The following is a 26,389-nucleotide window of genomic DNA, read 5'->3' on the forward strand; positions in this document are numbered from 1 at the left end:
CCGGCGCCCCTCTGTCCCGCCCGCCCCGCCCCGCAGCGCCCCGCTCTTCTTTGAATAAAGTCTGAGTGGCAGCCTGTGTGTGCCTGAGTCTTTGCGTCGCTGAAGTGGGAACCCCCGCCCCGGTGCCTCCTTCCAGAGGCCGCAGGTTAGGGTGCAGGCTCCCTTTCCAGTGTGCACCTGCGCTCACCGGCCTCCACCTGGGACCCCCAGCTGTCCCAGGCTCGGGGGCTGGTGCAGCACCCCACTGGGTCCTCCAATGTCCCTGCAGCCATCCATTCCCCCACTCCCGGGGCACCCCCGGGGGGGGGTGGCTGTGGGACTTGTCTGTGAACACCACTCTACGACCTCATGTGTCCTGGGGCCCCAATAGCAGGAAGAGGAGCCAGGGGTGCTGGGTGCCTGGTCTGCCACTCCAAGGTTCACTGGGCTACTGGGTCTGGCAGTCCTGGGCTCCATGTCCCAAGACCAGTGCCCTTTTTCCTGGAAGGTGTCCGTGCACCATGGGCCCTGGGTAGCCTACCAGGGAACCAGACAGAATGGGGAAGCACCGGGTGAGAGCCCTTGGTGCATCATGCTGTACCTCCTGGGTTCCAGGGGTGCCTGGTGCCTCAAGCAAACCCCAAAGGCCCCCGACATGCACGTGCTCCCAGAGGGACCCCCTTTTCAGCATACCTCAATATAGCAGATATGGCACCTTGCTTACCTGGAAGTCTGAATTCCATCCTGCCCACGGTAACCCAGTTAGAGCTATTATTGGCAAACCTGTGGGGCAGAAATAATTCCTGTCAAGACAAAGCAGCTAATGGACATGCTTGGGTGTGCCTCATTTAGAAGTGGAATTTCAGCATGTTCAGTACTTGAAACCCAGGGCCGATCTGTGGGTACCTTGTTGCATGATGGGATAATAAATCTATATTCCAGTTAATTTCACATTGGTTTTCGCCAAAATAACAGTAACAATGCTCAAGCACTAAAACACTCTGCCAGCTGGTAAAACACAACCACTTCCTGGGCAACCAGACGGTGGCAGAAAACAAGGCTGGGGCAGCCAGGGGCCGGGATGGGGCTGCTGCTAGGTGGGAGAGTGGCCTTGTTCTTGGTCTCCCTGCCCACGGGCAGACTGTATGCCATTGTCATAAGCCCTGGACCGGGGTGAGGGGTGGGGGTTGGGGGTGGGGCTTGGGGCCAATGGCAAGGCCTGGGTTATGATCCCAACAGTGGGGGCAGCACTGGGGGGAACCCATGGAGGGGTTCGCCTTTTTAGTGTGCTCTCTCAATAAACTTTATAAACCATAGCATAGTGGGCCCGGCGGCGTGGCCTAGCGGTTGAAGTCCTTGCCTTGAACGCCCCAGGATCCCATATGGTGGCCGGTTCTAATCCCGGCAGCTCCACTTTCCATCTGGCTCTCTGCTTGTGGCCTGGGAAAGCAGTTGAGGACGGCCCAGAGCACTGGGACCCTGCACCCGAGTGGGAGACCCGGAAGAGGTTCTTGGTTCCCGGCTTCGGATCAGCGCGCACCGGCCGTTGCAGCTCACTTGGGGAGTGAATCATCGGATGGAAGATCTTCCTCTCTCTCTCCTCCTTTCTGTATATCTGACTGTAATAAAATAAATAAATCTTTAAAAAAAAAAAAAGACAAAATAAACCATAGCATAGTAGGCTAAGTCTCCGTCTGCGGCACCAACACCCCATATAGGCACCGTGTTTGGATCCCAGCAGCTCCACTTCCAGTCCTGTCCACAAGCCCATGTATGATCTCCCCCATCTGCCCTCCTTTTTGTAGCTCTGCCTTTCAAGTGAAACCATTAAATGGGGGGGGGAAACCCAAACATGCTTCCGGCAGAAGGCTTTGGGGTTCTTCGAGGCGAGCAAGGTCGCAGGTGGAGCTCCAGTTCCAGACCAAGGGGCGGTGCGAGTGTGGCGTCCCGCCCCCTGAGCACTGGCGCGGCCATTTCGCCGGGATGGAGCTGTCGGCGGAGGAGCGGGACCTGCTGCGGGCTCTCTGGAAGAAGCTGGGAAGCAACGTGGGCATCTATGTCACCGAGGCCCTGGAGAGGTGCGCAGCCCGGGGGCGCCCGCGCGGGTTCTCCGGACCCCCGGACGCACCACACAACCCAGTTCCTCCCACAGAACCTTCCTGGCCTTCCCCGGCACCAGGGTCTACTTCTCCCACATGGACCTGCGCCCGGGCTCGGCTCAGATCAGAACGCACGGCCAGAAGGTGGCCGCCGCGTTGACCCTCGCTGCTGATCACCTGGACGACCTGCCCCGCACGTTGTCGGCTCTGGGCGACCTGCACACGACCAGGCTGCGCGTGGACCCAGTCCACTTCAGGGTGAGTGCGAGGGCCAGGGAGCGCGGGGGGTGGGTGGGGGGACCCGGTAAGCCGGTCAACCGGGTGTACCAATGATGTGGTCCCCGCAGCTCTTGGGCCACTGCCTGCTGGTGACCCTCGTGAGACACTTCCCTGGAGACTTCAGTCCTGCCCTGCAGCTCGCAGTGGACAAATTCCTGGACCATGTGATCTTGGCGCTGACCTCTGGGCAGGAGGTCCCAGTGGTGGAGTAAAGGATCCTGCAGCCTACGAGTGTCCTCCCTGGGGCGCCGGGGGGGCGGGGGGGGCCTCCGGGTCCCAAATCCCCACACACATCCTTGGCCCGGACAGGCTCAGACACACCTGTGCCCTGGGCGCCTCAGAAGTTGGCGGGCAGAGCTGCTGCAGGACCAGCTCAGCCAGCCCTTCCCTAGTCGGATGGCTCCCACAAGATCCTCACTCGTGGCTGCTGGTGATGAGGGGCTCTCCAGCGGATCCACGGGGGGGGGGGTCTCTGCTACCCCAGGCTGGGACCTGCAGTTCTATGGTGGAGGTGGCCTCTGGACCAGGGTGGGTGGCTGTCCAGCCTGGGTAGGAAGGCCTGCAGCTGCCCCCACTCACCACCCCCTGCCCCGCTCCCAGCTTGACCTGCAGTGAGGTGGTCCCCAAAGTGCTGCACATTACCAGGGACATCCTGTGAGGTTCCCAACCAGGGCGCCCTTCAAGCCACACAGCAGAGCTCTGAGCTCCATTCCTGGGCACTCACCAGCATACCTGCCATCACTGCCCTCTTCTGGCCAAACCTGGTCAGGACTCAGCCAGGGAGGAACACTCCAGGGTGAGCCTGATCCCTCACAGAGGTCAGGGACCCAGCTCCTTTGTGGGCCAGTGTCCCTCAGCTCCCCATGCCCACACAGATGCTCCCTCCTTTGGTGAGTACCCTTCTGCTAGGACTGCCCCAGGTCGTGTCTTTGTGAACAGCTTGGCATGGTGTCTCGTCACACTGCTGCTAGATGGACGCCATCCCTGCCAATGTCAGTGTGGGGGCCCGCCCAACGCCTGAGCTCACCTGCAGGCCTCAAAGGAGAGATATCCCATGTGTGCTTTGCTGTCATCCAGCTCACTGGGGCACTGCCCAAGTGGAAGTCCCCCTTCCAGGAACCACCCAAATTACCATGAACCCCCAAACCTGAGGGAGCTGCACCTCCGAGCCCCAGACGTGGTAGGTCATCAGAGGCAGACGAAGAGCCATGGGGCAGGTTGGGGTCAACTGGACCTGCACTGCTGGCTCGTCTTGCTGGGAGGATGGGGCCCCAGCAGCCACAGCCTGGGGCTGCCAGAGAAGGGGGTGTCATCTATGCTGCACTCCCAGCACAACACGTGGGTCAATGCCACTCCTGGGCCACAGACTTTGGTAAAATACTACTTGTGCATACAACAATTTACAACCAGAGAAAAGGCCCCAAATCCACTGAGGAAAGACTGTGTGGCCAGGGCCCTCAAGTCACTGCCCGAGCAGCCCTGGCCACGGCCACAGCACTGGCCTGGGGTGGTCGGCCACCCCCAAGGAACACCCACCAGCCACACGAGGGGCTTTGATCTGCTTTTCTGCTGGCATCTACCTGGCAGACCCAGGCAGGGACCAGCTTTGGCTGACACTGACCCAGCCCCAGCCCAAGGGCACTGGGGAATGAACAAGAGGATGCAGGATCTTTACTGTTCTGCCTTTTGTCAATGAAAACACACATTTAGAAAAAAAAAAAATAATAATAAGGAAAGAAAGAAAAAGGCCAGAGTCCGGTACAGTGGCCTATTGGATAAAGTCCTTGCTTTGTATGTGCCAGGATCCCATACAGGCACCAGTTCATCTCCTGGCAGCCCCACTTCCCAGCCCCCTACTTGGGAAAGCATTCAAGGACGGCCCAATACCCTGGGACCCTGCACCCATGTGGGAGACCTGAAAAAGCTCCTGGCTTCGGGTTGGTTCAGCTGCGGCCACTGCAGCCATTTGGGGAATGAATAAGCGGACGGAAAATCTCTCTCCTTCTCTCCATAAATCTGACTTTCCAGGGCTCGTGGCCGTGGCCTAGCAGCTAAAGTCCTCGCCTTGAACAGAATCCCATATGGGTGCCGGTTCTAATCCCAGCAGCTCCACTTCCCATCCAGCTCCCTGCTTGTGGCCTGGGAAAGCAGTGGAGGACGGCCCAAAGGTTTGGAACCTTGCACCCACGTAAGAGACCTGGAGGAAGTTCCTGACTCCTGGCTTCGGATTAGCATAGCACTGGACGTTGAAGTCACTTGGGGAGTGAATCATCAGATGGAAGATCTTCCTCTCTGTCTCTCCTCCTCTCTGTCTATCTGACTTTCCAATAAAAATAAAATCTTTTAAAAAAATCTGACTTTTCAGTAAAAATAAATAAATCTTTCGGAAAAAAAAGTCAGCCCGCCAAGTTGGAAGCCATTCAGCTCTTCCCACTCCCAGCAGGGTGCTGGGTCTTCCTTGCAACAATGTGTCAGCATATGCTCGGCGACTCAGGCACTGGGACCCCAACCCTGCCGGGATATCCTGTCCTGTGCAGATGGCTGGCAAGGACAGAGAGCTGGCCCCTCAGGGCCGGCCAGCTCCAAGGCAACCTCTGCACCCTGCAGGGACAGGATGGGGTGACTGTGAGACAACCCTGGCATCCAGTCTGGTCCTCAAGTACGTGTGGAACTGGGAGAGGACATCAGCTGGCCTTGCCAGAGGACAACCACTGACGGTCCGAGGGGGCTGCCAACACCCAGCACGGTGTCCCCACATGTCTGTTTGGGAGAGGGAGTGCAGGGCACAGGAGCTGGTGACAGGGTGAGGCAGTGCCATCCCTCCGCACTGGAGCCTGCACAATGGGCTGTGTCCACCCCACCACATCATGTAGCCCTGCAGGAGGGCAACGCAGAGCCACGGTGAGTTGCCCATCATTTATTCGTCTTCCGCCCAGCCCCAGAACACAGAAGTGACTGAACAACTCTGGAAACTCACAGCTAGCATCAACACAATAAAGTTGACTACAAAAGAGAAGTCGTGGCCAGCACACTGGAGGGCGGCCGCACAGGACACGCAGGGTCCAGGGCCAGCGTGGCTCAGATCTCGCCGGCCTCCTTCTCCTCCGACCTCCGCACTGCTGCCTTCCCATTGGCACCCTCAAGCCTCCAGTCCAGGGACACCCGCTCGCTGCGCCCACTCTCCCAGGACTCTTCTCTTGAAGGTCGGTCTCTGGAGAACCTGGGAAGAGGAACCAGAAGGTCAGTGTGAGCATGCACCCCCATACACCCTGGGAAAGCCAAGTACTTGCTCAAAGCAACAGCCAGATAACTCCACATTGAGGGAGAGCTTCCGACCAACGGGACAAGGACGGTAGTACATGGGGACCCAGCCCAGCACCCTCACCGTGTGAGCAGGACCAAAGGGACAGGGAGAGGGGAGCAGGAAGGCAGCCTCTGGCATGGTCCAGCTGAGGACCCATGGCCAGCCCCACCCCTATCAGTGGGAACAGAAGGCCTGGCTGCAGACGCCCACTGCTCTGGGAGGGGCTCCCAGCCAGTGACAACTCCTCAGGCATTCTGAGTACTTACTTGTATTTTGTACTTCCATCCCTGGAAACCCGGCGGTGACCCCGGCTGTGGCTCCGGGAACGGCTGCGGTGGCGCCGGTGCCTGTCCTGTGAATGGGACCGCGATGGCTTTCTTCGTTCTCGGGAGGCAGATCTTGACCGCCTCCGACGGCGCTCCCGGGAACGTGACCTAGAAAATCCAAACAGCAGCTTAGAGGGGCAGGACTGCAGAGGAGCCTCAAGCCCCCGCCTTACTGGGGTCACCGTTCACCATCACCTCCTTCAACCACCTGATGCCCATGCCACCCCCAGGCAGGCCTGCCTGCCGCTAAGTGCAGGAGAGTTCAGAGTGCCTTGACACATCTACAAACCTACCTCCTGCGGTCTCTGCTTCTCGATCCAGACCTGAAAAGCAAGAACAAGATGAGTGAGCCCCCAAGCAGGCCACCCCCCCAGCGTTCTGCAGGACACTGGTGCTCATACACCCCAGCTGTGCAGACATGGAGCCACGCGACTCCAAACACAGGCTCATCACTAGCGCTGCTTACACCCTATTTACCAACAGAGCTCACGTCACGTCCATTCTCGCCCTGAGCGGCCAGCAAAGCCAGGGACCCCGCACGTGTCTGCCATGTGCAGTCTACAGAGGACCACTCAAACGAGTGCCCAACCACAGTTGTGCTCACCTCTGCAGAAGACCAGCACAGGACACACTGCTCTTTCTGATTTCTCCACTAAAACAAGTGCGGCTTCGAGAACTTGAGCACAGCTACCCGTCTCCAGCGTCTGCCGTGTTTGTAGCTCCATGGCTTCCAGAACTCTTAAAGTGAGGCTGTCCACAGCCAAACCTGTCACCACCACCCTATCCCACCCCCACCACACAGACATACAAGCAAACAAGGTCAGCCATGCTGCTTCCCCGCGCAGCCCATAGGCAGGTCCCATTAACACATCCAGGATGCTCTGCCCCATGGCTGGGGTCCTGGACCCTCCCGATCAGGTCCTCAGGGTCGGCCCCTACCCAGACACTCGCTGCTCTCAAGCTGGCCGTAGGAACCTCCCCCGCCGCCTCCTGTCCACACACACACCAGGCTCACCTTCTGCTCAGCCGCTCCTCCCGTTCTCTCTCTTCTCTCCTCCTCAAGCGATCCTGGTTCCTCTTCTCCTGCTTCTCAGCCACAGTTTTCTGACAAACACGAGGACAGGGGTGTGACTGCAGTGTAACAGAAGAACTTCACACCCACACTGATGCTCTGCAACCTCAGGGCATTCTTAGGCATCAGGACACTGCAACTCCCCACCAAGGCAGCAGACAGCACACAGAGACCTGACTTAGGGATAAACACCTAGACGAGTGCTTCAACCTCCAAACCCAATGGCAAGTCCTGGGGACCCTGAATCCACGTGTGAGATCCAGACGAAGCCCCTGGTGGTAGCCTGGTCCAGGAGATCTCTCTGTAAAAGCTTATCTTTTAGATAAATAAACCTTTATCCAAAAACTAACTCCTTATGAAATCTTTTTTTTTTTTTTTTAAGATTTTTATTATTATTATTGGAAAGCCGGATACACAGAGGAGGAAAGACAGAGAGGAAGATCTTCCGTCCGATGATTCACTCCCCAAGTGAGCTGCAACGGGCCGGGGCGCGCCAATCCAAGGCCGGGAACCAGGAACCTCTTCCGGGTCTCCCACGCGGGTGCAGGGTCCCAAAGCTTTGGGCCGTCCTCAACTGCTTTCCCAGGCCACAAGCAGGGAGCTGGATGGGAAGTGGAGCTGCCGGGATTAGAACCGGCACCCATATGGGATCCCGGGGCTTTCAAGGCGAGGACTTTTAGCTGCTAGGCCATGCCACCGGGTCCATTCTCCTCATTAAATCTTACCAATTTGCCTAAGTCACAGGAAATTGCCCAGACTCTTTGTAACTAATCCAGAAAGGAAGTTTCTCACCCAAAGGAGGCCTCACGAACATCATGGTAAGAGAACAGCCCTGTGACCCTGCAGCCCTGCTGCCAGGCACTAGCTCACTCCAGTGCTGGTTTCTGCTCAGCCTCAAAACCAACAGCAGAAAGACGGGAGCAGCCGCAAAGCCGTGCACACAGGGATGCATGGGCACAAGCAACACCACACGGGGCCACAGTGTTCCCTGCAGGAACAGCCCTGACTGCACTCAGGCTCTCCCACGCCCAGCAGGGGAGGTGGCACAGAGTGGTGAGGGATGACGCAGGTGCTGGTCTGCATAGAGGAGCCTTCCGTTGTGACACATGGAAGGCAGCAGTGATGGCACAAGTGCATGCACCCTGCCAGCCACGAGGGACACCAACGGACACCAATGTGGAGCCCTGTTGCTGCCCTGGCTGGGCTCAGCTCTGGCTCATCCAGTCCTCCCAGGAGCAGACCAGGAAGTTCTCTATCTTGTCTTTCAAATAAAATGTAAGTGAATAGGAATGTACAAGCAAAACTTCTAGTGTAATCACAAGGAATCTGAAGCCCAGAGAAGAGAATACTTCCATCCCAGCTTCCAGGCCCCAAGCCAGTCACCTAGGGCACCCTTGGGGTGAGGGACACCTGGTTGCCTGGTGCCCAAAGGGACCACCCTTCCCTGAAGACCACCAAGTCAGCATTCATACTCCCCAAGGAGCTGCCCACCTGACCACCGAGGTGGGAAACCCAGGTCAAAGTGTCAGTCAACCCTAAAAAAAACCTATACCAGAGACATCAGCCACAAACCTACACCAGGGGTCTTCACAGACACACCAGCCAGAACCCTATACTGGGACCTCCACAGACACAATAACCCTAACCCTACACCGAGCCCCAGACACAACAACCAGAACCCTTCGCCGGGCCTCCCATAGACACACCAACCCTAACCCTACACCCGGCCCTCCACAGACACACCAACCCTAACCCTACACCCAGCCCCCCACAGACACAACAACCACAACCTCACAATGCCCCCCCCAGTGGGCTCCAAGACACGACCACAAGTCACGTATCCAAATATGACATCCACAAGGACACCTGCCCAGCTTCACATGGACATCAACCTGAGTGTTAACCACTGTGTTCAAAGACCAGGGATTCAAAAGCTTCATGCGGGGGCCAGTGCAGTGGCAATAGCTACGTTAACCCTGCACCTGCAGGGACAGGATCCCATATGGGTAATGGCTCAACTTCCAGCTGCTCCACTTCCCATCCAGCTTCCTGCTTGTGACCTGGGAAGGCAGTGGAGGACGGCCCAAAGCCTTGGGACCCTGCGCCCACGTGGGAGACCTGGAGGAAGTTCCTGGCTTTGGATTGGCTCAGCTCTGGCCATTGCAGCCATTTGGCAAATGAACCTTCAGATGAAAGATCTCTCCCCTTCTCTCTCAAAACCTGCCTTTCCAATAAAATAAATAAATAAATCTCAAAACAAAACAGACAATCCCCCTCCCCCAGTGCAGCTCATTAGGGCGTTGCCTGGGTATCAGCACGCCCTTTTGGAAACTCAGGTTCAAGCCCTGGATCTTGTGTTTCCAATTCCACACACCATTGATGCGCCAGGGAAAGCAGTGGACGACGGCCCAAGTGTCTGTGCCCTTGCTCCCCAGAGGGAGACTCAGCTTGAATCCCACTGCCTGGCTCAGCCCCCCTGTTCCCGCCACTGAGGCCATTTGAGAAGTGAACCAGCAGATGGACAATCTTTTTCTGTCCCCTACTCCCACCTGTCATGTTACCTTGCAAGTAAAACTATTAAAAAGAAACCATTTCTCAATTTTGGTGAACATGCAATGGTCCCAGCAGGGCGTCACTGCCACCCCCATGGGATACAAGGAGCTGACAGCTTGGTCCAGCTCAGTGTGGCCGAGTCCTGGGTGCTCCAGAAATGTACCAACCAATGGGTGGAGAATCCTGTGTCTTAAGAAAACTTGTTTTAATATCAATAAAACTCTGGGAAAGAAATACAACACAAGGTTTGCTTTTATCCACCCCCATAAATAAATACCCCCAAAAAAATTACACTTAAAAAAAAAATTTTTAAGAAACTTAGAACATAAGAAAGGTGATAATCACAAGACTCCTGAGATTCTCCCAGAAACGCACGTACCCTCAACTGATCAAGCTTCTCTCGGATCTGAATGAAACCCAAGTGCAGCTTGCCCCCAAAATGGTCTGCCAGACGGCGGTCGTTGTCATGGAGCCCAAGGTAGGCTGAGCAGACCTCACAGACACGTAGCTTCTGCTGCTGGAAGCTGGATGCGGGCATGGAATTCCGGTACTCCTCCTGGTGAGAAGGAAAACAGGTGAGGATCCATATGTCCTCCACAGTAAAACAAGGAAGTGGTGAGAAGACAACTTGAAAGATCTTCCATCCGCTGATTTACTCTCCAAGTGGCTACCACAGCCAGAGCTGGGCTGATCTGAAGCCAGGAGCCAGGAGCCTCTTCCAGGTCTTTCACACAGGCACAGGGTCCCAAGGCTTTGGGCCGTCCTTGACTGCTTTCCCAGGCCACGAGCAGGGAGCTGGATGGGAAGTGGAGCAGCTGAGACATGAACTGGTGACCACATGGGATTCCAGTGGTTGCAAGGCAAGGACTTTAGCCACTAGGCTACCGTGCCAGGCTCGAGAGTACTTGTAAATAAACATTAAGAATTTTGACATATCTGGCACTGTGGCATAGCAGGCCAAGTCTCCACTGTGATTCTGGCATCCTCTATGGACACCAGTTTGAGTCCCAGCTGCTCCACTTTCCATGACACTCCCTGCTAACATGCCTGAGAAAGCAGCTGAGGGTGGCCATGTGAGAGCCCCTGACTCCCATGGCAGACCCCAAGAAGCTCCTGACTCCTGCCTTCTGCCTGGCTGTGTCCGACATATGTGGCCAGGGAGTGAACCAATGGATGGAAGACTCTCTGTGACTTTCAAGTGAAATAAACAAATCTTTAATAAAAATTCTGATTCACTCTCAACGTGCACAGTGGCTGAGAGTCTGGGTGTCCCACAACTCCTTGAGCCATCACACACCATCTCCTGACAGCAAGCTGGAGGGGACGGGAGGAGAGACAGGACACGCTCCACTACATGGTGCGGGCAGCAGAACCAGCAGGGGAGAAAAAGAAAAGCCTGTGCCAAAAATTCCTACAGGGAAGGCGTTATGGCACAACAAAGGGTTGACTATGACTGCACGTGGCAGCGGGTACCCTGCACCAGGGAGCTACAGGAAGCTTCACTCTGTTGTTGATCCATGCTTCTGCTAATGCCCTAGGAGGAAAGAAGACAACCACCCTGACACACGTGTGTGAGACTTGGGTAGAGCTCCTGGCAGCCCCACTCTTGTGGGCACTGAGGGAGTAAGCCAACCAGTGCAAGACAGCTCTGTGTTTCTCGGCCTTTCCAATACATTAAAAATAAATTTCAAAAAGGCACGCCTGAGTACTAACCGCCATGGTCAGTGCCCCACCACCTCACAGACACACACACACCTCTGCTTCTTTTTTCTTAGTGCGAACTTTCTCTACTTCTGTAAGAATCTTCTGGGATTCATCCACATTTCCTTCAGCTCCCAGCTGCTCAGCCTTGGCAAGGAGTTTTCCTATTTCTTCATTCAGCTCGTGCACTTTTTCTGCCTGAGACGGGAGAGAATCAGGTAAGCCAAGTCCAAACACAAGACATGGAATGCCAAGGAAGCAACGCTTCTCCAGCGCAGAGGTGGAGCCGCACAGCCAGCACATGTTCATGGTGCCTTTCTCCATCAGCCAACAGTGTGTTGTGCCCTGACCAAGGCCCATCACAAGCTGCTCCTTTTCTGAGCTGTCTCTTTATGCTTTAATTACAGGTGACAACATGTCTAGGTTTAAATACACCAAGTATGCAGGACAAACTCTGCAACTTCAGGAACCAGACAGCAGTCATGGCCAAGATCACAAGACTCCATGCTGAGGAGTAGCTGGTGCTGATGCAGTCATCCCAAAGCAACAGGTGGGCATGCAAGCCCTACCGGATGCCAGCTATCTGCAAGTCCACAGCCCGTGTCCTCACTGTTCTTAACCAGACCCGAAAAGAAGACCTTCACCAAGAGTAAGAAGCCAACACCTGGATCTGTGGCCCAAGAACACACCCACTCCACACCCAGGGCCGCCCCGAGGCCTAGTCAGCTCGCACAGGGCATGCAGGCGTACCTTCGCGGAGACCTCGGCGCTGATCTCCTCCTGTGTCTCTGCCAGCCGCTTCTTGGCCAGCTCTGTTCTCCGGTCACATTCTGCGATGAAGGACTCCAGGTGGTCCATCGCCTGCTCAGGAAAAGCAGAGAGCTCTCATCCACCAGGTCCACCTGAGGACCCCACCACAGTGGCTACCCACAGCTTGCAGGCTGCATTCAAGAGCTGTGCTGTAGCTAATGCAGTACACCGTTTTAAATCTGGGCTCTCCCACACCCAGGCACCCTCTAATCTCATTCTTATTTATGCCTTAAATTTGCAAAGGCATCTGTAACATTCAGTAAGATGACCAAGACATCATGAGGCAAAATTTAAAACTCGGCAAGCTTTGTGGCACAGCAAGCTAAGCTGCCACTCTGGGCAGAGTGGCTGGGACCACTCCAGGGGGCCGGGCAGAGTGCCTGGGACAGTCCTGGTCACTCCAGGGGGGCAGCAGAGGATGGTTCCTGCCATCCACAGGACAGCCCAGGCTGGCCTGGCCTAGTGGTAAATTCACGGGTACACATGGCAGATCTCTGTTCCCTCTAAGCATACGCAAACACAGACACCCAAAGCCCTTTCCTGCAGGGGTATGGGGACGCAGGCCATGTACCCACTGGCTCCAAGAACCATGAACACTCATTCCCGTATGTCCTGAAGGTACAGACCCCCACCCCCACCTCAAAGACACAACAGAACAAACATTACTGGGAACTGGGAGCACCTTCATCACTGTCTACTGCCTCAAGTGACAGGGACGCTGCTTCTTGGTCACCCAGGGGACACACCCTAGAGTCACCGGTCATGGGATGAGCTGTCACGACACGTTAAAATTAGGCGGAGGTCTTTAAGATCCCACGGGTTTGTGGCGGGAAGGACAGCCTCCTTGTCACACCTGGAGGCATCCTGCTCACCTCGACCTCTATAGCGAGGACGCCAAGGACTGGCTGGTGCCCACCAGCACCAAGTGCACACCTAAGCTAGAGCCCACAGGGTGGCCACTACATACTCTTCCTGAGATGGAGAGGAGAAAATGGGTGCACAATGAAATTCTTGGTAACACCAAATGGGTAACAGGAACTCCTAGAATATTCCACAGCAAAGAGACCTGGGCGTAGTCAGGATGGGAGAAGACTCGGGGCAGCACCAAGATTTCCCAAGTGTGACTCCAGGGGTAAGACCACGCCCCGGAGTGCAGCCCGTTTCTGCAGATGCCGAATGTTCAGACAGCAGGCACAAGCGCCTCTGCCAGCCCCTGCAGAGCTGCACATGGCCTACCAGAGCCCATAGGGACAACAGCTGACAGGGCAGGAGACATCTGTCACTTCCACCCAAAGCACTGACACCATGGACTTGGCCGTCAGATGAGCCAAGATCAGACACAAACCTGCCCTGCGCTGGGAGGCTTTTTCTGCACATCCCCTTTCTGCTTCCTGCTAATGGATCCTGGCGACGTGCGGCCCTGTCACCGCAAGCACACAGCAGATGGGAGATCTCTGTCAACTACACAGGGGGTTCTCTCTTCTACTGCCTCTGTCCTAATGCAACAGCAGATGCTGGGACAGCAGCCTGGCCAAGGGATGAAGATGCCAGTGTGGGAGCCGGCATCATGGCTCAACACGCCAACCCTCCACCTGCAGGGGTGGCATCCCCAAGGGTGCCAGTTCATGTCTCAGCTGCTCCACTTCCAATTCAATTCTGTGATATGCACCTGGAGAAGCTGCAGAAGATAGCCCAAGTGACTGGACTCATGGACCCACTGTAAGAGACCCAAAAGAAGTTTCTGGCTCTAGCCTAGGCCAGACCCAGTGGCCATATGTGCAGTGAACCAGCAGACAGAAGATCTCTAATTCTGTGTTTCATTCCAGCTGTAGTATACGTGCTGCCGAAGCAAACACTTAATCCTACCTTTCAAACAAGTAAAATAAACATTACTATTATTTCTTAATGCACAGAGAAAGATCTTCCATTTGTTGCTGTACTCCCCAAGTGCTGTCTGGGCCAGGCAGAAGCCAGGACCCCAGAATTCCACTTGATTCTCCCAATGCCTCCTATGGTGTGCATTAGCCGCAGTCTAGAATTGAAGCAAAGTACTCGGGGGTCACACCAGCAGCTCACTGCCAACCCAGCTCCCTCAGGACTCTCCTCACAAGTGTACAGTAGAGACATGGCTCTACCCACCCTGATTGATCCTACACCAACTGTGTGGCTGTGAACTGCCTCAGCACTGTGGGCTCTCTCTCTTTCTCTCTCCTTTTAAAGATTTATTTTTATTACAAAGTCAGATATACAGAGAGGAGAGACAGACAGGAAGATCTACAGTCCTGTGGTTCACTCCCCAAATGACTGCAATGGCCAGTGCTGCACCGATCTGAAGCCAGAAGCCAGGAATCTCCTCCAGGTCTTCCACGCGGGTGCAGGGTCCCAAGGCTTTGGGCTGTCCTCGACTGCTTTCCCTGACCACAAGCAGGGAGCTGGATGGGAAGCAGAGCTTGTAGGATTAGAACCGGCACCCATATAGGATCCCGGTGTGTTCAAGGTGAGGACTTTGGCTGCGCCCAGCCCTGTGGGTTCTTGCACGGACTGCATAGATGCTAACTGCTTACTACTGTGGGCTCTTACACCGACTGCATGGGTGCCAACTCCCTAGTTATAATCAGAGCCGGCTTCATTTGAACAACTAAGGACCCTGAGAGACAAGCTGATCCATGTTGTTCCAGGAACCTGGTATACACCACAAGCAAGATGCCGTGAGGACCAAAGGCTAGCTATGCTTCTGCTGAACTGGAGACCCAATCTTTTCATCTTTACTATGTGAACAGTACAGAAATGCACCGCTGTCTAACTTTTGGATAAATTCAAAAACTCAGCTTGTTAGCTTTCTGGATGAGCATCTCAGGGGCCGGCACTGGAGGCCATGAGGCTAACAGCTGCAATGCCAGCACGTGAATCAGAAGGCGGGTCCAGAGTCCTGAGCCAGCTTCTTGGAAAGCACCTGGGAGGCCAGTGGATGACAGTTTGGTGGACTTAGGTCCCCAACCCCTCTACGGCTCCTGGGTTTGGCAAGGTCCAGTGAGGCCCTTGTGGGGACTGACCCAGGGAACAGAAGTTAACTTTTCTATTAACTCTGCCTTCCAAACAACTGCGTCTTCATAAGCCATGAGCATCTCACAGCGGAATATCGAGTTCTGTTCTTCACTCCAGCTTCTTGCCAGGCAGGGGCTGGGGCGGGGAGCATGCAGCAGGCAGGACTCAAGGGACTGGGTCTCTGTGACTCACTCATGTGGGAGTGTGAGACCTGGGTAAAGCCCTGATTCAAGGGGCTGGCACTGTGCTGCCACATGGGCGCTGCCTCAGGTACTTGGGTCCAGGTGGACTGCAGTTCTGGCCTCTGGCTTTGGCCTGACCCAGTATCAGCTGGGCACCTGGAGAGCTCTAGAGCTGTCACTCCATCCTGTAACTTTTCAAAAAAAAAAAAATTAAAAATGTTTTTTCTTGGGGCCAGGGCAATGTTTCAACTGGCTAATCCTTTACTTCTAAGTGCCGGCACCCACATGGGCACCCAGCTGCCCACTGCCCATCTTGTTCCCTGCTTGTGGCCTGGGAAAGCAGTAGAGGTCGGCCCAAGTCCTGCAGCTCCTGCACCCACACGCGACACCCGGAAGAGAGCCGTGTGCGACACAGGTGGGATTCTGGGTTCCAGGTTCCAGACTGTTGCCTTCAGCACAGTTCAGGGATTAGGGCTAGGGAACAACCAGTGCATGAAAGATGCCTCGCTCTGCCTAACAACCATCACGTAAAGCCGAGCAAGGTGGGCATGTGGTAAAGGCCTCCCTCCCTGCTTTGCAGAAGCACCACTGCTCAGTTCCCAACTCAGTCCCCTGGGGAAACAGCAAAAGACACCTCTCACAAAACTACTCACACCCCTGTGAGGTAGACCCCGACAGAGCTCTGAGCTCCTGGCCTCGGCACAGCCCAGCCCGGTCCCTGGCAGTCACTAAGGGACTCAGCAGCAGACAGAAGGCCTGTCTCCCTCTCGCTGTAACGGCCTTCGAGACAAACCTTCACATGAAGGTGCCCACTGGGGACAGAGGTCTGCTGCCCACACCCTGCGGGACTCCTGGCATGCAGCCCCAGGCTTCCCATGGAGGCTGGCCTAGCTCTGCCTCCTACTGGTGTTTAGAAGCAAGTCCACAAAATAGGAGCTGTACTCTGCCTTTCAAGTAGCAAACAACCACCACCACCAGGAAGTGAATGGGTTAGACTGGGCTTGGAGTTCCTATGTCCAGTTCCCGATCTACTCAAGCGCTGCTGCCCACAGGAAGCCCGGGATGCAGGCCCTAGCTCAGCTCCGGCTCAGCTCAGCAGCTGGGGTACAAGAGCTCAGTCCCTTTCAAAGAAATAAACAAAGCTGAGGGTACAGCCCAGTGGGTTAAGACAACGCTTCTGCCAAGTCAGCATGCCAAGTCAGAGTGCAGGTTCAAACCTAGGTTAGTCCACTTGTCCAATGCCCAAGCACATGGACTCTGGTACCCCTTCCCTGGCCACTGGCTTCAGTGTGCTGCAGTGACCCAGGGAATGAACCAGTGGAATGGTGTTCTCTCACGTCTCCTTGTACTCTGTTCTTTCAAAAGGACATTTAAAGGGCCAGTGTAGGGTCTGGCACAATAGTGTAGTGGTTAAAGTCCTCACCTTGCACGCCTTGAACGGGATCCCATATGGGCGCCGGTTTTTATCCCAGTGGCCCTGTTTCCCATCCAGCTCACTGCTTGTGGCCTGGGAAAGCAGCGAGGACGGCCCAAAGACTTGGGATCCTGCACCCGTGTGGGAGACCCAGAGGAAGCTTCTGGCTCCTGCCTTCGGATTGGCTCAGCTCCAGCTGTTGCGGCCACTTGGGGAGTGAACCATTGGACGGATCTTTCTGTCTCTCCTCCTCTCTGTATATTTGACTTTGCAATAAAAATAAAATCTTAAAAAAAAAAAAAAAAAAGGGCCAGTGTAACGGCTTCTCAGCTTAAGTCTCCACCAGTGGTGCCAGTGTCCTACACGGTCCCAGCTTGAGTCCCGGCTGCTCCCTGCTCGTGGCCCGGGAAAGCACGATGACCGAAGTGCTTAGGCAGCTGCCCCAACATAGGAGACAGGCAAAGAATGCTCCTGGCTTCAGATCGGCTCAGCTCCGACTGCTGTGGCCATTTGAGGATGAAACAGCAGATGGAAGATAGCTCTACTTTTCAAGTAAGAATAAATGATTCTTAAAAATTTTTTTAGACAAAACTTTCTGGAAGAATCAGATCCCATTAGCCCACGGCATGACTGTGTCACTGCGCCCAGTGTACAGAGGACGTCCACCTGCTGGGCTCCTGCCTTCCACAGTCATTACAGCGTGGGAACACTCCATGTGCAGGTGTGCTCAGAACAGCTGCCTACGTCGACACTGCGGCCAATCCTGAGCAAACCCCCTAGACTTCCACCTGTCTGTTCCAAGCCATGCTGCCCTATGCCAACCCCTGCAGACACTGCAAACACTGTCCCAGTCCTCTGACCCATGGCTTTCTGCAGGAGGGTTAACAGAAGCTGCATGCAGGGGACCCAGGAAATGTGCCCTGCAGCCAGGCTCCTGAACAGACCCGTCCCCTTCTCCCACCTCACTGTGACAGGCGTCCATCTACAGGGCCGACGGATCTACCTTTCTCCCCAGCTTCCGCGTTTCACCACGTCTCAACACGACACAAATCAAGCCAAGAGAACCGACTGGCGAACCCGTAATTTTCAACTCTGTTCAATGGGCACTCTATTGACTGTACACTGGTTAGCACACATTATTCACAATAAGTGATCATGCACTTGTCTCCATTTCAGCCACTGACGTATTCCTTCTATAGCGCTAAATCCAACTATTCAAACTGCACCGATGCTTTGACTTCCGTTCAAATGTCCCCACTCTGAGTCGACAGTGTCTTATTAATCACTGCTTAAGGCTACTGGTTTGAAAAATTTATTCCATGCTGTCATATGGATATAACAATTAATTACACATCTAGGAGAAGGGTTTAAAAGGTGTCCAGCACATAGAAATGATAATATTTGAAGAGACACAAATACCAACCACATCGATTTGACCAACATATCCCTAACATGTATATCATATTATAAAACCGTAGCCCACAATCAAGTACAAATATTTTTCAATGAGAAAAACTTTGGAGGAGGCAGTGTGGCAGAGTGGGTAAAGCTGGCACCTATGATGGCAGCCTCTCAAAGGGTGCTGCTCCATGGCGCAGCTCCCTGCTAACGGCCTGAGAGAACAGACGAGGAGGGCCCAAGTGCTGCAGCTCTGCCAGCCATACAGCAACCCCACACGGAGCTGGGAACTTCAGCCTGGCTCAACCACGAGTGAACCAGAGGATGGAAGATCTTCCTCTGTAACTCTGGCCTTTTAGCTAAGATCAAGTGTAGAACAGTTTTTCTTCAAAGATTTATTTTTATTGAAAAGGCAGATTTTCAGAGAGAAGGAAAGTGAGAGGGAAAGATCTTCCATCTGCTGGTTCACTCCCCAAGTGGTCGGAGCTGAGCCAATCTGAAGCCAAGAGCTTCTGGGTCTCCCACAGGCTGCAGAGTCCCAAGGGCTGGGGCCATTACCTGCTGCTTTCCCAGGCCATTAGCAGCAAGCTGGAGACATGGAGTCGGGGCCCATTGGGGATGCCAGGGCTTCAGCAAGACCCAAGCCCAGCCAGGACCCCTGCATGCATAGAGCGGACCAAGCGCTCATCCCACTAACTGTCGCCTCTCAGGCAGGCATTGGCAGGAAGCCGGATCAGAAGCAGAGACCCACTTTGCAACAACATCTGCCCCCCCCAAGACTCACAAACATCAGGGGCGGTATTGTGGTACATCAGGTTAAGCAGCTGCCTGCAATGCTAGTATCCTATATGGGCACTGCTTGAAGAACTGGCTACCCCATGTTGAATCCAGCTCCATGCAAATGGACCAGGAATGCAGTGGAGAACAGCCCCAAAGCTTGGACCCCTGCACCCACATGGGAGACCTGGAGGAAGCACCTGGGGAGTGAACCAACAGACGGATCTCTCTGCTAACACAGCCTTTCAAAGAAGTTAAAAAAATTTTTTTTTTAAAAATTGTAAAACCAATAATTTTGTATAAGAAAGAAAATATGTAACTTGAAGGGGAAAGAAACCTTTGCTTGAGTTTTGTGGTTTTGGTTTATTGAAAAGCAAAGTAACAGAGCAGGGGAGGAAGAACTTTCCTCCTGAGGCTGCAGCCAGGAGCCAGGCGCTCAACCAGGCTCTCTGCAAGGAGGCTCTGACCGTCAGCCCCTCCCAGGCACACAAGTGGGTCACCGAATAGGAAGATGTGACCTTGAACCAGGCACCCCAAGTGACCCCTTAACCACTGTGCTGCAAGGCCCTCATGCCATACCTCGTCTCTGCTAGTAATGGAGACCTACCCTAAAGCAGCTGCAACGGGATGACTCAATCGTGCCTGCTCAAAGGAGCCCAAAAGAAAAACTGTTCTCAGAGTGAGAACAGACACTGCCAATGGTGTGGCCAGCAATGGCAAGCACACCAACAGACACGCAGGGCAGATGGGGTCAAAATGTCACATGCACGTGTGGCCGTGACTCGGACTCAAGGTCCAAGACAGGTTGCTCTGCAGGACGATAATGACACAAAGGCTGAAAAGGATGAACTGTGAGTGCTCCTACTGCTGCGGCCAAGATCGTAACTGCTGCACGCTAAGCAGGGCCCAGCGCGGTGGCCTAGTGGTTAAAGTCCTCGCTTTGCACGTGCCAGCATCCCAGCTGGGCACCGGTTCGCATCTCAGCTGCTCAGCTTCCCATCCAGCTCCCTGCTTGTGGCCTGGAAAAACAGTCTAGGACGGCCCAAAGCCTTGGGACCCTGCACCCGCGTGGGAGACCCAGAAGGCTCCGGATCAGTGCAGCTCCAGCCATTACAGTCACATGGGGAGTGAACCAGCGGGCCAAAGATCTTCCTCTCTGTCTCCTCCTCTCCTACCCTCTGTATATCTGACTTTCCAATAAAAATAAAAATAAACAAAATCTTAAAAAAAAAAAAAAAAAAAGAGAAACCAGGGCATCACAAAGTTTTACCCCAGAACTTCCAGCTGCCGAAGTGCAACAGGGTAGTTGTGCCGAGTGGAGGGATGACATGACAGACGCTGCGCCAACAACAGGTGCAGGAGGCACCGGTCACAGTCACAGGGAGAACAGGCACAAAACGGGCAGTAGGGCAGTTGACACGGGGCACACAGTGGACACCCAGCCCAGGGCCTCCTGCGCAGCCCAGGGAGCAGCTCGCATGGGGCACACAGTGGACACCCAGCCCAGGGAGCAGCTGGCACGGGGCACACAGTAGGAGATGCACACAGGCCTGTGACTCAAGAAAGGAGTGCTTCCATGTATTTTAAGCAGCAATGACAACAAATGTCAGCCAACAACTTGGATGAATTCAATACAAAACCAAAAAAGCCAAGCTGTTAGTGGCCAGGGCCATGGTGCAGCAAGTGAAGCCCCTGCCCACAGCAGCGGCCCCACAGGTGGAGGATGGGGGTTCAGGTCTGTGCCCCAGCTGCTCCCTGCCATTGAGCCTAGGGGAGCAGCAGAGCACAGCCCCAGTGTTTGGGCCCATGACCCACACGGCAAACCAGGAAAAAGTGGCTGCCTTGTGATTTCTGGCTTCAGACTGCCCCAACTCCAACCACTGCAGCCATTTGCAAGTGAGCCTGCAGACGGAGGGCATCTCCCTGCCCCTTCTCTCTGTGACTCTGTCTCTCAAACAATAAATCTTTAAAAGACAAAAACTGTTGAAGACTAGCTATTCTATGAAACAATTTTCATAAAAACTCAAAAACAAAGAATGAAACGTTCAAAGAAACACTGAAGGTGATGAAAGCATCACTAAAGGGATATGGCAACAATTCATTCAGGACGGCTAGGCAGTGGCAGCCGCAAAGATGCGGTACAGTGTCTCGGGTGGGGGTGCTGGCCGTGCCTCCCTGCTAGGGGCCTGGGAGTGCCATCATGGCACCTTGGTTGGAGGCCCTGGCTCTACCGGACTCCATGTCCTGCTCACACGCACCCTGGCACGCAGCAGCAAGGGCACAAGTGCTCCGGCCCTGCCTCTCAGCTCAGCTCCACGCATCACATGCACCCTGGGAACAATCTGCAGAGTTCTCTCGCTGCCTCTCAAAGGGGCGGGGGGGGGACCTGCCACGTGGCAGCAGCTGCAGCACAGCTCACGGATGTGACATACTTGGTCAGCACAGCATCTGGTTCTTCACAATAGGGAGGAGCTCAAGGGCAAACCAAACTTACATCCAACTCAAAGAACAAATCCCGATCTCTACTTGCGATCTCATAATCAGCTCGGAGGGCCAGGTCATGGATTCTGGTGCATTCTCCCAAATCCATCCGCTGCAGAAGAAACAACAATGAACACAGGAGCACACTGTACAAAGCGCGCAGGTCTGCTACCTCCAGAGCCCCCCACACACTTCTGCTGTTTGCCCAGCACGGAGCATGGCACGTGGAGCTCCTCTAACAGGGTGATTGTCCCTCTTACAAATGAAGAGATAACTGGATGGTAACATGCTTCCGCTGATTTGTGTGTGTGTGTGTGTCCAAGACTTCAGTAAACACCAGTGTGCAGGCAGGGTGGGTCAGCAGACAGCCTCACTGCTTCCTGGGAACTCCAGGCAATGCTTCCAGAAAGCTTCGCGCCCAAGACACAGACACAAAAGGAAGCAAAGGGCAGGTGGGCTTTGGCGTCACCACCCACCGGTCTGCACAGTGTCTGAACGCTGAGGGAAATAAAGGGCTGGTGTTGTGGTGTAGCAAGTGAAGCTGCAGCCGGACTTGGCCCTGGCCACTGCGGCTTCTACAGAGAAAAAAACCCAAGGAAGTGATCGGTCTCTCCTCTTCCCAGTAACTCTAAAAGGCAGATTACGAAGAGAAGGAGGGAAAGAAAGATCTTGGGGCCCGGCACAACAGCGTAGCGGTTAAAGTCCTCGCCTTGAACACACTAGGATCCCATATGGGTGCCGGTTCATATTCCGGCGGCCCCGCTTCCCATCTAGCTCCCTGCCTGCGGCCTGGGAAAGCAGTTGAGGATGGCCCAAAGACTTGGGATCCTGCACCCTTGTGGGAGACCCAGAGGAAGCTCCAGGCTCCTGGCTTCGGATTGGCACAGCACTGGTCCAGCTCCGGCCGTTGCGGCTGCTTGGGGAGTGAACCATTGGACGGAAGATCTTCCTCTCTGTCTCTCCTCCTCTCTGTATATCTGCATTTCCAATAAAAATAAATAAATCTTTTAGGAAAAAAAAAAAAAGATCTTCCATCCGCTGATTCACTCCCCAGTAGCTGTAATGGCCAGAGATGAGCCGATCCAGAGACAGGAGCCAGGAGCATCTTCCTGGTCTCCCACGTGGGTGCAGAGTCCCAAGGCCTTGGGCCGTCCTAGACTGCTTTCCCAGGCCACAAGCAGGGAGCTGGATAGGAAGTGGAGCAGCCAGGACATGGACCAGTACCCATATGGGTTTTTGGTGCTTGCAAAGCAAAGATTTAGAAATTAGGCTATCATGCCGAACCCAGAGAATACCTTGTTTTTTTTTTTTTCCCCAAAGATTCACTTAGCTGAGGACCCAGAACCATGGCTCAGTGGCTAAATCCTCACCATGCACATGCCGGGATTGCATATGGGCGCTGGTTTGCGTCCAGCTGCTCCACTTTCCATCTAGCTCCCTGCCTGTAGCCTGGGAAAGCAATAGAGGATGGGCCAAGGCCTTGGGTCCCTGTACCAATGTTGGAGACCTGGAAAAAGGTACTGGCTCATGGCTTTCGATCGTCTGAGTCCCAGGCCATTGTGGTCATTTAGTGAACCAGTGTAGGAAAGACCTTTCCATAAATCTGCCTTCCCAATAAAAAAAAAAATTAAATCTTTAAAAAAAAAATATTGACTCAGTTGAAAGGCAGAGTTACAGGAGCGAGTGAGAAAGACACATCCTCCCTCAGCAAGTTCACTCCCCAAATGCTGCCAGAGCTGTGCTGGTCCAAAGCCACAATCTAGCCTAGCATGCAACCTAGCAGAAATTAAACCAACCAGCCCAGAATCTTCGAAGAAAAATGGTCAGACTAAAACCACTTTCTCCTCCTGTTGAGTTAGAATACTGGCATGCAGAGCTTCCTGCGTGGAGCGGCTGGAGTGGGTTTAGGTGCTTCAGCGGCTGCCACCCAGGGCACAACAGGAACCCTCAGCAGGAGCCCTAGACTCCTAGGAAGGCAGCAAGTGCACTGTCCCTCTCCCGCATCGAGAGGTGACCCTTAGCAATCCCACGAGGATGCAGCAGGAGACAGGACAGTGAGTGCCCAGGGACAGCAGGCTCGGCTGGCACCCTCCCTGAGGACAGTTCAGAGGTCAGCCCCCTCCTGCCTCCCCAAGAGCTGCTGTGCTGAAGAGAAATGTGGGTTTGCAAGCATGGGCTTCATCTGAAGACCGACTGGCTTGGACTCTGCCAGGGTAACACTCTGAGGATCCTGCCTGGAAAAGTGAGGCTAGCCACCTGCTGCCCGAGGGCCGCCAGAGCTGAGTGAGAAGCCTGTGTGGCAGAGAAACCCTAAGCCTAGACCAGCACGTCCCCCCCACCAGGTGACAGAGCAGGAGCTGGACCACTGCAGCCCCACCAGCCCTGCAGGAAGCTCCTAGCTCCTGACTAGGATCCACCCTGCTGCGGCACTGCAGCCAGCGGAGAATGCACCAGCAATGGGGGAATCTCTAACTCCGTACTTCAAACAAACCAATGTCTGACTATCTCAGAACCCTCAAAGCTTTACCGACTTGAAAAGTCTCTTTTTAACGTCACTCTGACTTTGCCTTTGAATGGCAGTTCACTGCCATGTGGAAAGGGCCAGCCACACCCAGCAGAAACTGCGCAGCCCCAGGGCACCTACCGTCCCGGCTAAGACGTCATGCGGGCAGCAGTCCAGAAGGTGACTCTTGCAGACACGGTCATCAGTGAACTTGACCCTCTGTCTGGTTTCATCTCCTGAAATTCATGTTTGGTTTTCAATAAGACACTGTTCTCCCAATCCCCACAGGGGTCCCGGAGCTGACCACCACCCTGAGGCCTGGCCTAGATAGCGGCCTCCAGACTGCGGCACCCATCTCCGTCTTCCCTCCTGAGGCTCCGTGTCCACAGGAACCACAGGACACCTGACACATCGCTGTGCTCCCCAAGTCGGGGACTCAGCTGAAGGCTGAGCCCGAGGAGCCACTGGCCCGCACATGGCTGAGGGCCACCGCTAGGACCGCTGGCTGCTACCTCCCACCACCACAGCTGCTTTTACAAACGCACGGGCAGCGTTCTACCCTCGCATGCTGGTCACTGTGAGGTCATCGAGGCCTGCTTCTCCTGCCCCCTTTGCCCACCCTCAGAGGTGGCACCTGGAGTCACTTTACAGGAGACAATACCAAAAACAAACAAACAAACAAAAAAAAAAGCAGGAAGCAACTAGGTTAGTGGATACACACTGTGAGCTGCAACCCAGACTGTACCATCTGCATTCTTCACAAGGCTATGCCCGCTGTTGGAAAGTGCTAAAGGGAAAGTGCTGGTGCCCACACCTGCAGCAACAAGTTGGGGGGGACATCAACAGACAGGCAAGGGGGGAGGTGATGCGCTCTCAGCTAGTCTGTGCAACGCCAGGGGGGACGAACCTAGCACTTGCAAGCACCCAGCATTAAGGTAGTGTCTTTCAATTGAAAATGCTTTTCTTTCTAAACTACACTTTTAAAATTACTGGTGGAAAAAAGCAAACACTTTTGGTTATAACAGCTTAGAAATCAGTTGTGACTCACGGCTCGATGAACATGAGGCTTTTCTGCAACTCCCTTGCAGAGTGGTGTAGGCAGGAAAGATACACTGAACCTTTATGGACAAAATAGAGGCCACAATTGTTCAGTTTGTAGGAAGTCAAAAGACGGGAAGCAATTCAAAAGCAACTCAATAAACAAAGCTAAAAAAAATGTTTAATTAAAATTAAAACAGACACTAGCCCAGCTAGGACATAAGGTGCAAAGGCCCTGCCCTGCCCTGCCCTTGTGCCAGGTGGCCTTCCAGCTCTGCACCTCCGGCCAGAAGAAAACACCAACCACACGGGGCCACCCCCGCACCTCAATAACAACCGCTGGACTCGCTCACCTCCCGCTGGACTCGCTCACCTCCCTACGGTGCGACCTCCCTGACCACCTACAGCCCGTGGGAACCCCCAAGAAAGGGCCCCACACAGGCTCCCTCGGCAGCGGAACAAGACAAGAGTGGCATGGGCACCAAGCCCACAGGGCCTGCATCATGGTCCAGGCGGGCTAGGGTCAGTCCAGGGTGCCTGCATGGCAAACCGGGATCAGTCTGGGGAGCCCACATGGGCCACAGGGTCAGTCCGGGCTCTGTCGGTGGTCAGTCTGGTGTCTGTCAGTGGTCTGTCCGGGGTCAGTCCAGGGTCTGCCCATAGTCAGGCCGGGCTCTGTCCGGGGTCAGTCCAGGCTCTGTCCGGTGTCATTTCTGGGTCTATTCGGGGTCAGTCTGGGGTCTGTCCGGGGTCTGTCCCGGGTCAGTCCAGGGTCTGTCAGTGGTGTGTCCCAGGTCAGTCTAGGTAGGGTCTGTCAGTGGTCTGTCCCGGGTCAGTCCGGGCTCTGTCCGGGTCAGTCTGGGGGTCAGTCCAGGGTCTGTCCGGGGTCTGACGGGGTCAGTCTGGGTTCTGTCCAGGGTCTGTCAGTGGTCTGTTGAGGGTCAGTCCAGGTCTGTCAGTGGTCTGTCCCGGGTCAGTCTGGGGTCAGTCAGTGGTCTGTCCGGGGTCAGTCCAGGCTCTGTCCGGGTCAGTCCGGGTGCCCCGGGCGCCCCGCGCAGACAAAGGCCCGGCGCCCGAGGGGTGGCTCGCGCAGACGCAGAGAGAGCGGCCCCCGCTCGGGCCGCCCGGCGGCCGCGGCCTCACCGCCCCCGGCCCCCGCCGAGGCTCGGCCGCACTCACCGTCCCGCGCCGTGCCCATAAGCTGGTCCAGCAGGGCCCGCATCTGCGCCTGAGCGGACATGGCGGCGGAAACAGGCGCGGAGAGGCGCGTCCGCGGAGACACAGCGCGATCGGCAATGCGGCCCCGCGCGGGACGCCGGGAGCACGCGCGTCACGCCGGCGCGCGGCCTGCCGGGAGCTGTAGTCCCCCGCGGACGGGGCGTGGCTCTCGGCGGCAAGGGCCGGCTAGGGGGCGGGGCTAGAGTCCCG

General features: G+C 55.1%; 2 protein-coding genes across 3 annotated transcripts; one reads left to right on the top strand and one right to left on the bottom strand.

Moving 5' to 3' along the window:
• The first annotated feature begins 1,713 nt into the window (after positions 1-1,713).
• LOC101532728 (hemoglobin subunit theta-1) lies at positions 1,714-2,585 on the top strand. The gene is made up of 3 exons (XM_004596781.2): positions 1,714-2,057; positions 2,132-2,336; positions 2,426-2,585. The coding sequence occupies exons 1-3, from the start codon at positions 1,753-1,755 to the stop codon at positions 2,567-2,569; spliced, it is 654 nt and encodes a 217-aa protein (XP_004596838.2). The 5' UTR covers positions 1,714-1,752; the 3' UTR covers positions 2,570-2,585.
• A 2,673-nt stretch (positions 2,586-5,258) lies between these two features.
• Positions 5,259-26,298, bottom strand: LUC7L (LUC7 like). Of its 2 annotated transcripts, XM_058680443.1 has the most exons (11): positions 26,141-26,293; positions 24,972-25,041; positions 24,065-24,159; positions 21,434-21,532; positions 12,064-12,174; positions 11,368-11,511; positions 9,992-10,168; positions 7,003-7,091; positions 6,281-6,310; positions 5,928-6,095; positions 5,259-5,577 (listed from the first exon to the last, which is right to left on the bottom strand). In XM_058680443.1, exons 4-11 carry the CDS (start codon positions 21,527-21,529, stop codon positions 5,436-5,438), a joined length of 957 nt encoding a protein of 318 aa, XP_058536426.1. In that variant the 5' UTR covers positions 21,530-21,532; positions 24,065-24,159; positions 24,972-25,041; positions 26,141-26,293; the 3' UTR covers positions 5,259-5,435. The 2 variants fall into 2 exon arrangements, with proteins under 2 accessions (XP_058536426.1, XP_004596644.2); XM_004596587.3 differs by lacking the exon at positions 24,972-25,041 and having other exon boundaries at positions 26,141-26,298.
• Positions 26,299-26,389: the final 91 nt, after the last annotated feature.

Source organism: Ochotona princeps, chromosome 24 (assembly GCF_030435755.1).
Source record: "Ochotona princeps isolate mOchPri1 chromosome 24, mOchPri1.hap1, whole genome shotgun sequence".
NCBI lineage: Eukaryota > Metazoa > Chordata > Mammalia > Lagomorpha > Ochotonidae > Ochotona > Ochotona princeps.